General features: G+C 37.4%; 1 protein-coding gene across 1 annotated transcript in view; it reads left to right on the top strand.

The window, feature by feature from the left end:
* The window catches only part of LOC132095617 (glycosyltransferase-like domain-containing protein 1), a 38,567-nt gene that overhangs the window by 7,208 nt on the left and 16,174 nt on the right, over positions 1 to 15,185 (top strand). Inside the window, exons 2-5 of the mRNA XM_059500759.1 lie at positions 2,290 to 2,457; positions 3,499 to 3,791; positions 9,924 to 10,044; positions 13,249 to 13,434. Of these exons, the coding sequence (XP_059356742.1) occupies positions 2,290 to 2,457; positions 3,499 to 3,791; positions 9,924 to 10,044; positions 13,249 to 13,434 (768 nt within the window). The remainder of the gene's footprint in view (positions 1 to 2,289; positions 2,458 to 3,498; positions 3,792 to 9,923; positions 10,045 to 13,248; positions 13,435 to 15,185) is intronic.

The raw sequence follows: 15,185 nt of genomic DNA, 5'->3' as shown, positions 1-15,185 counted from the left end.
TTAGGGCCCTATTCAATTTTTTATTGTTACCAAATTCTGTGTTTTAGCATGTCTAATTATTTGAATCCACAGAACAACTTAATTCATTCTTTTTTTTTCTCAAAGAAGCCTTGTAATTTTTGAAAATTTTACCAATTACAGCCAAATACAGCCAAAAAGAAGAGCCGGGTCTGTTGTTTGGAGGTTTTTTGGTTTCCAAAAATCCGACGTCGACCAAACATGCATTTTATGCAAGTGCTGTCGGGCTAAAATTGTTGCCAAAGGTGGCAACACGAGCAATTTGCTCCAGTACCTTAGCCACAAGCATGTCTTGGAATATCAACCAGCAGAAAATGCATTGTACACCTGATTATGCATGAGAAAAAAAAAAAAAACTCATAAACCGGAAAACCAGTATAATTAAGAAAAAAAAAAAAAAAAAAAAAAACATGATATAAATCTTTGGTCAAACCACCCAGCACCAAAGGACAGTATACCCTACATACATTTTCAGTGGAGGGACAGAAAGCCTTCGGACTGTATCTAAAATATCTTAAACTGTGTTCCGAAGATGAACGGAGGTCTTACGGGTTTGAAATGACATGAAGTCATTAATGACATCATTTTCATTTTTGGCTGAACTAACCGTTTAAGTCTTTGGTTATTTTAATTGTGATGACTGTAGCTCACATTTAAAAAAAAAAAAAAAAAAAAAAAAAAAAAAAAAACAATTCACAATAAATTAGAATATGGTGACATGCCAATCAGCTAATCAACTCAAAACACCTGCAAAGGTTTCCTGAGGCTTCAAAATGGTCTCTCAGTTTGGTTCACTAGGCTGCACAATCATGGGGAAGACTGCTGATCTGACAGTTGTCCAGAAGACAATCATTGACACCCTTCACATGGAGGGTAAGCCACAAACATTGGTTGTTCACAGAGTGCTGTATCCAACCATGTTAACAGAAAGCTGAGTCGAAGGAGCACAAAGATGCACAACCAACCGAGAGAACTGCAGCCTTATAAGGATTGCCAAGCAAAATCGATTCAAGAATTTGAGTGAAATTCACAAGGAATGGACTGAGGCTAGGTCAAGACATACAGACGTGTCAAGGAATTTGGCTACAGTTGTCGTATTCCTCTTGTTAAACTACTTCTGAACCACAGACAACGTCAGATGCATATTACCTGGGCTAAGGAGAAGAAGAACAGTTCTGTACTGTTGCCCAGTGGTCCAAAGTCCTCTTTTCAGATGAGAGCAAGTTTTGTTTTTCATTTGGAAACCAATGTCCTAGAGTCTGGAGGAAGGGTGGAGAAGCTCATAGCCCAAGTTGCTTGAAGTCCAGTGTTAAGTTTCTACAGTCTGTGATGATTTGGCGTTGCAGTGTCATCTGCTGGTGTTGGTCCATTTAGTTTTTTTTAAAACCTTAGTCACTGCACCCGTTTGCTAAGAAATTTTGGAGCACTTAATGCTTCCTTCTGCTGAGCAGCTTTTTGAAGATGCTGATTTCATTTTCAAGCAGGATTTGGCACTTGCCTACACTGCCAAAAGCATCAAAAGTTGGTTAAATTGACCATGTTGTTGGTGTGCTCGACTGGCCAGTAAACTCACCAGACCTTAAACCCATAGAGAATCTATGGGGTATTGTCATGAGGAAAATGAGAAACGAGAGACCAAAAATTGCAGATGAGCTGAAGGCCACTGTCAAAGAAACCTGGGCTTCCATACCACCTCAGCAGTGCCAGAAACTGATCACCTCCATGCCACACCGAATTGAAGCAGTAATTAAAGCAAAAAAAGTGTATTGAGTACATGTACAGTAAATAAACATAATTTCCAGAAGGCCAACAATTCACTAAAAATGTTTTGGTTTTTTGGTCTTATGAAGTATTCTAATTTGTTGAGATCGTGAATTGGTGTGTTTTTGTTAAATGTATGCCAAAATCATCACAATTAAAAGAACCAAAGACTTAAACTACTTCAGTCTGTGAGCATTGACTTTATTTAATACACAAGTTTCACAATTTGAGTTAAATTACTGAAATAAATAAACTTTTCCACAACATTCAAATTAATTGAGATGCACACACACACATATATATATATATATATATTATTATTATTTTTTTATTATTATTTGTTTTTATTTTTTCATTTTTTCTCTTCACATTTTAAAGCAGGTTTTAGTGGTCAGAGCAATTATCAGTGCTTGTGCCTGATGTGACAGCATTGATATTCATGTAATGCCGTTGCAGCCAGCAAACTAATGGTTCCTTCTTTTATCTGTTTTTCCTTTCTTTGACTCGCAGGGTTTTGTTCACCAGCTCCCTACTCAATCTTACTGAACTTGTAGCCCTGCGGCCTGATCTCGCCCATCTTAAGAAGGTCCTCTACTTCCATGAGAACCAGCTGGTCTATCCAGTTCGCAAGAGTCAAGAAAGAGATTTCCAATATGGCTACAACCAGATCCTCTCATGGTAACAACTGATGAACTTTACAAATACACAGTATGTTAGGGTCACCAGGCTTATTTATTGTGCTGGATATTACACATACACATGTGTGTAGTTTCTGTTTAAGTAGTTTTTACAGTTCATAAGTGTGGATTGTTGACTAAATAGTATAGCAGTAGAAAGTCAAAGTCTGATATAGTGTGTCATGCTTCACAACATTACTACATTAACCATGATTAAAATACACTATTTGTTTTTTTTAATTTCTAATGTTATTAACTATGAATTAAAAGAGGAGGACTTTTTAATTCATAGCAAATAACATTAGAAATTTAAATGATACATTTCCTATGTTTTGATTTTTAGAAATCTGGTCATCTTAACGTATGCTCATATGTCAGAACAGTCTGTGTATATCAAGTACCATTTCTGTACCAGACTGGATTTCAATTCACAAGAGAGACAGTGTGTCTGAGACAGAATAGTTTATCATGCGCGTTACTTGGCATGATGTGATTGGTTAATTATGGGATCGTAAAATGGTGCTCTAATTCTTAAGAACTCGCTGTTTTAAAGCCTAATGTCATAATCAATCTTGATGCTTGAAAGAAAGGGTTTTAAGAGCTCTAATTGGAATACATTGTGATTGTTGTCTGTCAGAGTATCATGTCAATAATTCAAAGGCCCTTTGCTTGCTCAACTTTATTAACGTGCCAGAACAGTGACACAAAAAAGTGCTCTGCTCCTTTAATTCACTCTCTAATTGAGAGCAATGCAGTGATTGATTCTGGCAATTGGGGTTAATCAGTGTGCCATTTAAAAACATGGTGTGTTTGTGTCTTTGGATTCTAATCAACATGTATTAGATATTTAATGTGACTAGTTGCTGGAGACATTGGCTTTTCATATACAAGTGAAGTTTGTTTTTCAAAACATATGCTGTTTTTAATAACTCTCAGTTTGGAGAATTAATTAAGGAGCGTTATTGTGACAGTTAAACATTTTGTGGCTTTGTTAGTCAGCATATTTCATCTCTCGTCATCTGAAATGTCAATGTTTTCCCAGTCTGGTTGCGGATGTGGTGGTGTTCAACTCTGCATTCAACATGGAGTCTTTCCTCTCCTCCATCTTTACCTTCATGAAGACCATGCCTGACCATCGGCCCAAAGATCTGGACCGACTCATCCGGCCCAAGTGCCATGTCCTTCACTTCCCGATTTGCTTTCCCGATGTCACAAGGTCTGTTCTTATATACGTCACCCACAGTCTTCTAGGGATCACTCCTCCACTGATTAAAAAATGTGCTAGCGAGTTCACTCTTAATCCGCCCCCAAAAGCTGATCGCGTATGCAAGCGTGGTTAATGACAAGTGGGCAAAGTTGTGTAAGAAAGTGATTAGAATAGACAGCTTTAATATCCTGTGTGGATCACTTGACACGCTTTGGCTACAGATACGTGCTTGCGCTCGGGCACACATGCACGCACATATACAACATGCCCACTGGGACAGGAAGCGATTTCTTTGTGTTATAGTCTCTTTGATTGTAGATGATGTAGATATTTGTGTTTGATGTTTGTGTGCTGAACAGCTGATGATGTAGTATGAAAATTAGTGAGGATTTTTACTCAGAGCATGTCATCTGCCATGAAAATCAGCAAATCAAATAGGGTTTTATTGCACGTTATAAAATTCCACCATGTTTCAAAAGTAATTTTCAGAACGTTTTTGCTCATTTGGATGCAAGCAACTGTAGCTACAGTATACTGACTCTTCACGCTGTGACCATTAATTATGCTTAGAATTTTAGTTAGTTATCATGACATAAATAGCAATTTTAGTATAGCAGATAGCAGAATTAGTGACGAAACCTACTAAAAGCAAATATTTTAAATGCAGTACACTCAGTCATGCTTGATGTCCTTGTGGGCTAAGTCGTTGGTCCCTGAATTGATTTTTGCTTTTTTGGGGAGGTCTCTGAGCACACTGCCCCCCCCCCCAATCCCCTGCAGCTTTAAAATCTAACTGTGCTGTGTTCTTCGTTTTGACTTGCGCAGTCTAGATTGGCTTCAGAATTTGCCTCTCGAAACTGTCGTCTTGGATCAGCAAGCATGGGTGGTGCTTTTTTCATCGCCCCATTCCAAAGCAATGTCAAGAATACGTCGGCTAGAAGCGACTCCACAGAGGGGCCTGCTTCTTATTAGATTCCTAATGAACAGCAAGCAGGACCTGAAACTAATAGAACAATATTGTTAATTCATTTTGATTCAAGGCATTCTCGGCCTGGCTTATGTGTGCTGGTTTAAAGATTAGAGAGACTGTAAGCAGGTAGTGCATACCATTTCACGTCCTCCTTTAGCAGTCTTTGTCATATTGTACGTCGTTATTGAATTAGAAAAATGTGAAAAGTCGTGGATTGGTTGCAGAATTTGTCATAGCTTTCATTTTACCAACATAATATAATGCTGAAGAGATCAATTTGTGTCTGTCTATCAAATAATCTGAATCATAATATAAGGATTGCAGATAGGTTATATAATATATCTAAAATCAATGTGTGCATATATATATATATATATATATATATATATATACATACAATCTGTAAAATCTAATTAGATATTAAAATTATAAATAAAATGAAAATATGAAATAATAATTTGAATCAGAATTTCATGTTTTTTTATTATATGCATTAGCTCAGCATAAAAGTGTCACGTCACATATTAACATTACATCTTTTTTTTTTTTTAATATGTTTGCAATCCATTACTTTTTTGTCTTCTCTTTGTTCTTTCAATCTGTATATCTAAAATGTTTATCTCCAGGTCTGAGCGAGGCATGTTTTGCATTATCCCTCTGATGCATTTTTTTATTTTTGCATTAGTCAGTAGATTCTTGGTTGACAAAATCAAAATTTTTAATGCCCACTTAAAAGAAATATCCAGCCGCTTTGTTTTTTCAAGTTTGTTTTTAGTGATTTAGAAGAGCCAGACCAGTGTACACCACTGAGGTTACATTTCACTGTTCTTCATCACTAAAACAGCTGTGTACACTTTGCTGTATCTTTTTAAAATGCACCTATATGGATAACATAGCTCTCCAGTTTTTTTTATGGAAAATAATTGCAGTTGTGTTTTAGAAATGTAAACTAAATTAAATAACAGCGCACTGATGGAAATATATTTATGCCCTAAGTCGTTCATTGCTGTGGACGAATTTAACAGTTAAACTTAAGACACTTGAATTTTATATTATCAAGTATGATAAATATGATATTCTATCACCTGAATTGCATTTAAAAATATGTAAAATCAGAAGTCTTCAATTTGAGTTCAGCACAGATTGTTGTTGTTTTTTTTAGTGCTACTCCATGGGTTTGCATGTTTCCTAGCATATGCAAATAAATAAAAAATAACAATCAATAGACACTATAACTGAATTCCTCCCTCTGTCTTTTAGTGTTTGTGTATCTGTGTGTGTGTGTTGTTTGTTGTGTGTTTAGTTTTCTATGAGGGGATGGATGTGCCCCTACGCTTGGCTGGATGACAAATTTGCCCTGTGTGTAAAATGTGGGTTAAGATGACATTAGTAATATTGGTCCACACTAGTGTGTGTGTGCACATTTGGGAGTGTGTGTGTCTGTATCATGGGTAAGAGACGCTGTAAGTAAGCTGACACTGATGACGCAGGGCTCTCGCCTAAAGTGTTTCTCAGCTCATTTTCAGATGGTAATTCGCCCCTTCCAAAGCAAACTCAGAGAGTGTAAGGAAACGATTATATGCATGGCCGGCCATCCGTCAACATGCCCTGGGTTCTTTTCTCAGCGACCAACTTTGTCCAAGCCTTTTAAGAATTTAAAAATATTCTCAGAGACAAACAACAGAAGAAATAGAGTATTTGATGTGAAATTTCTCGCAGGTGGACTCCCGTTGGTCCTTTGTTTATGTGATGCGTATTTTTTAATTCTTTCAATCTTTTGTTCTCTTTCTGCCAAAACAAACAAACAAAATAGAAGTTAAATATGTATAATTATGAAAATATGGCTGTACTGCCATACCAAATTCACAATAGATGCTGTGAAAACAAAAGACAGACTGCAAGATGTCAAGAATACTTATATAGGATGTATGGTCACGAGAGGAAAGCCCATAACGGTTAGTAAAAGGAAACTCCCACTAAAGTAAATAAAGTACAGGGTTATCCTGCAGTCACCATCCCCATTTAGTGGAGAACGATGGAGAAAAATAAACAAGGTTAAAGTAACTTCAGAATGAAAACATCTTTTGTAATATCTCATTGAATGTAGCATAATCCAAAGGAAAATTTCTTTAAAAAGCTTCTATTCCCTCACAGTGTCCTTTGGATCAACTTCATCAGACCTCGCTTATTAATTGGCTTTCTGCGTATAGCCGTAATTCAATCACGATTGACCCTAGTGAGCAGGAGCCCAGCTGAGCGAGGCCATACCACATCATCAATCACCGCAATCCACAACGCTGGTGGCCCCTATTAAAGGCTAGTCTTTGTATTAAAACACAACAGGCCAACTGGGTATGTTTGCATAAAGTCACATGACAATCAGGTGTCCTTTCAAGAGTTTCAGCCCTACGGAGCCGCCACATCACAAAGACACTCCTGGAAGGACTAAGATGTAATGCTGCTCTGATTTCCATTGTTCTCCGCTCTGGCAGAAGAGTGAATTTGGTTTCCATAGCACTTAACTGGCATCAGATGTTTGCAGAAAGTCCCACACACCCAATCGGAGTGCTAAGATTGATGGCCAGCACTGCATTGATCACAATGCTGTGATCTAAAACAATGACAGTTCCTCCTAAGATGGGGACCACAGTGCTATCAAGCTCATCGAGGGGAAAATACATCACAGGAATCTCTTGTTGTCAGGAGGACCAGGTTTTCATTAGCCCATTTAACTCGGCACAGATAACTGAAGCTACTTTTCAAAGTTGGTGGGGAAAAGAGGGTATTTGGCTGCTTTTTAAAAAGCAGTTCAAAGGCATGGATGTGACTCTCTGTACAGCGGCCTGCCGCCAATGACTGACTGGTGGAGCGATTCTGTTACTGAAGCAGATGGCAGGATATCCTGCTGTAGAGATTGTCTCAGAATGGTTCAAAGGGAACAGCACAGTGGAAATTATGCGCCTCGGTCCCATATCGAAGTAATAAAGTCGCATCAAAGACGCCGATTACCTTGTTACATAAACCAGTGCCACGGCTTCATAGTTGTGTGGGTTACATTATTTAATTGAACCGTGTGGGTGTTTTTTGTAGAAATGTGTGTAGAACATCGAGTTGTAGATTTCATTCAGTGATTTCATCCCTGGACGGCTGAGGAAACCGTTCCGATGTATTGGAAAATTCGCTGCTGGCCCAACGCAATCTTATTTTGTAAATATGCATAAGTAATAAAAGAGTCAGTGGCCACCAGTGGTCAGAAACTCATCACTTGGCACCCGAGCTTCAAATCCTCATGTGTCTTGCTACTCATCCCGTAGCGCTCTCTTTTTTGATTGCTGTTAAGCCTTAATGTGGGCAGGATGGGGTGATGAGGAGACGGGCTTTCTTAATCAAACCGCTGAGCGTTTAATCTTGTCGGTGAAACATCTGGCGGGCACCTTTTCTCATTTGTTTCTTTGACATCGGATTCCACCACCTCGTGCTCGGAGGACATTTTCAAAAGGGATCTTCATCCTTGTGGCACGAGGACTCCTCAGAATGTGCCCTGTGAAAATAATCCAATGGTAAAGCCCAAAGGTATGGCATGCGTCTGATCTCCAGATCACATGTGCCATGAACGAACCACAATTGAGTCCATATGGTGTTTCAAGTGCTAGGAGCGAACCGTGATAAATAGGAATGAATCAAGGATAAAGCCCCTGGCTTCGGAGATTTGTCCCAAGCAGCTGGCTTTTGGCCATAGGTTTTGCCATGATGTAATCAGGACACGCAGGTATTTATAAAGCACAAGTAAAAATGGGCCTTCTTTGATTGTTTGCTCTTGATGAGGGGGAATATTACTCTCAAGTATTACATTCAAGTATATTACCAGTTATACATTTCCCAGTCTTAAAAGAGACTTCAAAAGTGAGCATCGATATGCCCTGTTTGCTTCAAAAGCACTTACAGAGCACTTGAAGTGAATACTCAAGATACTGAAGGGTGCAGAGCTTTACTGTCTCATAGGGGCTGATTTTTGAATTGGAAATGTACTTTGCAAATCAAATATTTTTGCTGATTACTGTCATTAGTGTGGTGAATAAATCTTCAGATTGTGTCTTTAAAGGGTTATTCACCCAAAGCTAAAAATCATGTCATAATTTACTCACGCTCATGTCTTTCCAAAGTATGATTTACTCTCTCCTGTGGAACATAAAATTACATATTTTGAAAACTTCCACAGAAAAAAAAAGAAAAATGATTACATAATTGTATTTATTTATTTTTTTAATGAAAAAAATCAACTTCTCTCTGTCTCTCTATGTGTAAAAATGAACTAATAGGAAAACACATCAAGGATAGGGATGTTTTCCTTTTGATATAGTCCTTTGGTGTGCAAGAGCAAACTGAGAGTTTTGCCAAGTGCCAAGTAGGATGAATGCATTACTTACAATTACAAAAAAGCCTTTTGGAATTTGGCCATTGTCTGAAAAAAGTGAGTTCTCTATTCCCTTCATACAGGAAGTTTTCATCATGCTAACACCTGCTAAGCTTCATCAATAGTGTTAACAAAAGAAGAGAACATGTAAGCAAAGTATGGACATTTGTAGAAACATGAGCTCACATGTGAGATTAATGTAAATGAAACATAACTGGGCGTTTTTGTCTTTAGCTCTGTCTCTGTAGAAACAAAACATAACTTTCATCCTTCATCTTCCATTAAGCAAACAGTTATCTCTGTTAAAAAATAAAAAATCACATACATTGCCACTACTACTACATGATTGTTAGATGTGATGAACAGCTATGTGCTTGTAGAGGACTAAGTTGTCGAGGCTTTTTTGATGTGATCAGGCTGTTAATGTGTCTGCTTCACATGACAGATGTCATGGCTTGTGCAGTTGTGTCAAAATCTGCCCATTCTATGTCAGATTTGGTAAGCCATATGCACATTACATAATACGGAAAGTCTGTCATTGCTTACGCATTCCACAACCCGATACGATCATATCCGTCATCTGCGTTAAATGGCTGTAGTGTCGCTGGAAACCTCTACTAGCCGTCTGTTTGGTTACCTCCTGTGACCTACTTTAGCGGTACTGCATGTCAGTCTTTGTCATTAGAATTTGGAGTCCTCATTCTATGGCCATCAGAGGTATGATATTTTCGTTCTCAATGTCAAATCGAGTGGACTAAAGTCCAGGATGTGTGCCACAGTTGGGGCTGGAAGTTTGGCGTTTGACTATGAGGTCAGTTGGTAATAATGAATGTAGATGTTAATGTGCTGTAATGACCTTCTCTGTCCACATCTCAGAGGCTCTCTTCAGGTCTCCTGTGCCCATCATACAGGACCTCTGTCAAGCCACCCTACAGGGCACCCACACTGATGAGACTAATGCTTGCGACGGTGCTTTCAAAATGACACACTTGGCTGCGTTAAACCTTTGCGTGATCAGTTGCTTTTTCTCAGTGGGCAGAGAGTGTTATAGGGATGTTTCAAGTTCAATACAAGTTTTGCTTAATTGACAAAATTTGTAGTATAATGTCTGTTACCACAGAAAATAATTTCAACTTAAAAAAAAAAATGGTTACAGTATCATTAATTTGGCTGTTAGCATACACAGCTTATAGCCACAGTATTTAAATATTGTACAGTACCATTCAAAAGTTTGTGTTGGGTAAATAAACAGCAATGTTGTGAAATGTTATTACAATTTAAAACAACTCTTTGAATATAGTTTAAGATGCCATTTCAGAACTTTTCAGAAATTGTTTACATGATTTTTTAGCAACCATTACGCCAATCTTTAGTGTCATATGACCCTTCAGAAATCATTCTAATATGCTTAAGAAATATTATTAGTTTCATTGTTGAAAAAAGTTGTGCTGCTTATTTATTTATTTATTTTTTGGAAACAATGATAATTTTTTCAGAAGTCTTTAAATAGCAAAATATTTCAAAAGAACAACATTTATTTAGAATGTAAATCTTTTGTAACATTATACATTTTTTTTAAATGTTTAACTTTATTATGTTTAACTTATAACTTCAATTATAAGTGCCTCATTGTAACAACTTTCTTTTTATTTATTTAAAAAAACAAGTATATATATATATATATATATATATATATATATATATATATATATATATATATATTTATATATATATATATATATATATATATATATATATATATATATATTATATATGTTATTCAATATTATGGAACAAATGTTGGCCATTAAGCTTAATTTGTATTAACCCCATTTCCTTTAAGCTGTCTTGAAGCTCGCAGAAGAACTGCCCGAAATGCTGGAGAACTTTTGCACGTCTCACATATAGCTCTCTCCACTTCTGAGCCGTCGCAACGGCCAACCCCAAGATCAATGGAATTTTTCATTAGCCTGGGAAAAAGAGACCGCTTGTGATTATTGCCAATAAAGGAAATTAGATGAAATGATTTTTGACTTTGATTTTCTTTCCTCCCTCTTTTCCCCAACCATCCTTTCACATTTAATCAAATGCAAGGTAAAAGTCATCACTGAAATTGCGCCTGATTTATAAATAAGCTAATTGGTGGCATTCTCCCTCTCCTGTCGGTGGACACGGCTGAATTTTTATTGCCTAGTCAAAACCTCCTCATGTAATTTTCAAAATGGCCCTCGAAATGAAATTTTCCTCCCAGCTTGCGAGGCAGCCCCATCGCTCATACCTTGCCACAACCACCTTCTTGTCATCTCTTTAGTGCAGCTTTATGTAGGCTGGCTCTCCTGTCCACATCTGTTAGTTAATTCATCCATTGCGAAACTCTTCCCTGGCACTTTTATCAATGGCTAATCTAATGGAGGTGAACTGTTGAGTGACTGCTCTCATTGATACTCTGTCTTTCTCAGGGACGTTTAGAGAATAATAATGGCACCGTTTCATATTTGGCTGGCCATTGATTGCTGCTGAATGCATATTTACTGAAATGGATACGGGATTAGAGCTTTGCGTCTGAAACAACAACTTCAAAAGAGTGAACGGAGAATGCTCTGTGTTTATTTTGTGGCTTTAACAGCTTTCTTTGAAGGTTCTTCCATTCAAACCACAATTTACCTATCTGTATTTGACTAACGCTTCCCGAACTTGTTTTCATCTAGATGAAAGTGCAGTCAAAATGCTCAGACACATGCACGCTTGTGTCCTGTACCTGGAAATGCTCTGAACACAGTTGAGAAGATAAAGAGCCAATGAAAAATTAATTTTTGCTTTCTCTTCGTGTGTAATCATTTATGACCAGTACAGAACTAACTTCGAAAAAGTGGGCGGTAGAACTACACCCAACATTGTGGTGAGTCAAGGCGGCCATCTGTATGTAACTCAGAGAGAAACTCTCTTTTCACTCGACTGCCTTTACAGCCCCCTTTGTTTTGAAGTCGATGAGTTCTCCAGCACTTGGTTGGAAGGATCCACGTATATTATAAACATATTGTGGGAAGTTGTGCTAAATCGGTTAGTAGTTTGTCATGTTGTATTGCTTTCCTACACCACAAAGACTTTTGGCTCACCAAAATGCACATATAGTGCCACTTATGATATCCACATTATTCAAGTCCATTTAATTATCTGTACTATTTTATTTTATCCAAACCTTGTTACGTAGTAGCAATGTAAAATTATTTGTAAAAAAACAAAAAAAAACAAAGGCTGCAAATAAATGAAGATCTTTCTGTAATGAAAGCTTGCATTAGCAGCCTAGTGTTTGCTGTTAATGATCTGCTCATTAATCTTTGGACAATTATATTGTATCTTGAACTCCTTTTGTAAATGTTTAGATTTTTTTTTGTTTTACTTATTCATACCATACTAAAGGTAGTCCCATATATCTGGCATTTTATAATGCTTAAGTATGTGCAAGGTAGGTTATTTAAAATTTTAGCAGTTCCTTCGCTTCTGCTCCAATTGCAAAAAAAAAATAATAGCACGTCAGTAAGCATGGGGGGATCTCACTCTCAAGCAGCTAATTGGCTCGCGTCCATCACACAACCTACAGTTAGGACTCGGGGTGCCGAGGAGGCAGCACATGGGCTGTGCAGTCACATAGAATGGAGAAAGTGCTTTCTGCATGATATAGATTGCTTTTGGTGGTGGATTATGTGAAAATGTGACTTGTTTTAACTTGCTTTAACTTGTAATATTCATCGTGGTTGCAGAATACATCAATCCGGTTGTGTGCTCGACATATTTTAAGACCAAGGAGAGAGAAATGCCACATGAGGCCCCTTTTTTTCTTTTTTAAAATGTGGTTTTAGTTACCTTTTTTTGTTTATTTTGCTCAAACATGTAATGTTCTGACTTGTATTGCCTATGAATATTTTGCTCCTTATGTTGTTTTTCATTATGGAAATCAACAAAGGTTAGAGGAAAAACATATTTGAATTAGGAATGTGTTTACAGTCATGGTGTGTTTACAGTCATGGAACGCGGCTACTCAAAGCCACGTTCAAACATCAGCTCCAAGGTAATGCACTGTAGCACTGAAGACTATTTATGAAACAAAATGACCAAGATTTCTTCTTGAGAAATTATGACAAAAGTGACCATGAGTAAATGATGGAAGCTTAACCAATGTCCTTATAATAAATCCCTGCAGTTGTCCAGAGCTCACATTAGACTTGGAGCCACCTGAGAAGATTCTTAATGTTACAGGACCGCAGCAGTCCCTGGAGTCTATGAGTGTCACACCACGTAAGGAGACGTTGCATCAGTCTGTGTCTGATCCGTGTGGTGATGAGAGAGGGAATCTTCAGCCACTCCACATAGTCTGGCCACATCGCTGGTAGGACCATCATGATAACATTAGAAACATTTATTCATCAAGAGTTCCCTTAACATGCATTTATTTATGGGAATTTTAATTTAATAAAATACTTTTAATATTTCACTCGTTCTTTTCATTATCTTTCTTTTAAACTGACCGATTTTTCATTTATAATTATAAGGAATTTCAGTATCATCAGATGTTGTGGACTTGCAATATATATATATATATATACACACACATACACACACACACACACACACACACACACACACACACATATAATTTAAAAATCTGCGATAAGGGTATAACAATAAAATGCATCTGAAAAGTTGCAAAAAAATAAATGACTAAGGCATCATATGTTTTAAGTGGTATTTAACAAAAAAAAAATTGTTTGTTTTAATAAAAATTAATCCAACATAAACGTGACTATATCATACAACTGTAAAAACAGCAGGATTCTAGAAAAAACAAAAAACAAAACAGATGACTGTTTATTTTCATGCAGAAATAATTTGTGGTCCATAGTTTTATTTTTATTTGTTTACTTTCACTGTTCCCACTAAACAATGCACTCACACAGAAATGTAATCTGAGGACCTTTTTTTCTCATCAGACTTCAAACGTGCGCCATGAAAGTGCCTCAAACATCAACCTGTCCAGGGAATTGTTTGACAGTACGGCAGAGGCATGGAAAATGGATAACATGTTTGTTTTTGTACAAGATGCATATATTGACCACTGGTTTGAAGCAGTCCTAAACATATAGCGTGTTCACCTACTCCCTGGATGCTTGTATAATATATTTCAGCATCATCTCATTGTTTCCCAAATTCAGTCTTGGCAAAATTCACTGTTAGAATATTATCAGTGACATCGGTGTTTGATTCCTTGCAAAAAAAAAGTTTGAAAAGATTGTACGAACAGAACCTCAACTGTAGAGACGGCAACAGAAGAAAGTTTCTGTGTCACTGAGTTTTGTTCACAGGGATCAATGGGGGAGGGATGAGAAAATATTTTATTGCCCGCAGGATTGCTCTGTGGTTTTTGTTGAAGTTTAAATATCTTCCACTCCCCATATTTTAGACCTCGTCTTGGCATGAGTGGAAACCAAACAGCATTGTATCTCTACCTCATCTGCCATGGGCTGAGAAAAAAAGGGGAAAAAAGCAACTGTTGCTCAAGCTACATATTTCTCCCATGACTCTTTGCTCATCTCTTGGCAGCAACGACATGTTTCCTTACCAAAAAACACCAATAAATCAGATTAACAACTGAAAAGACCACCGGTGTTGAAGTTTGATGCTGGCACAGGGATTTTGTGATGTTTGTTTGTTATGTATCTGTCATTCACCTACTCTTGTATCAGTAACAAAAGCGGCCATTGTGTAATCTCTTCAAAACTGAGCAAAACACAGATGGATTAGTGCTGTTAACATCCGTGCCTCATAAATGTTGGCTTTGGCCCGAGTTAAATTGGGATTTACACAGGGCGAGAGCTGCTGGAAAAATAAGAAGGGGTTTGGATTATCTCTGGCAGTGTGTCCCATTTCATCCTTTTTCCTTTTTTTTTTCCAGCCTCTCTTTTTGTTATCATCACTGGTTGCAGTTTGTTAATCTCCATGTGGCCTGGATAGGTCTTCATCTGTTGGATTACAGGACTGTCTTATTGCAGGCGCTGACCGGGGCGTATGGTCAGAGAGGGCAGCTGTTTGCAGGTGCATGTGATGAGGGCTTAAATTTGCTTCCGAAAAGCCCATTTACCT

Source organism: Carassius carassius, chromosome 19, assembly GCF_963082965.1.
Source record: "Carassius carassius chromosome 19, fCarCar2.1, whole genome shotgun sequence".
Taxonomy (NCBI): domain Eukaryota; kingdom Metazoa; phylum Chordata; class Actinopteri; order Cypriniformes; family Cyprinidae; genus Carassius; species Carassius carassius.
The sequence above is the reverse complement of the archived record's forward strand: the minus strand, read 5'-3'. Positions and strand labels throughout refer to the sequence as shown.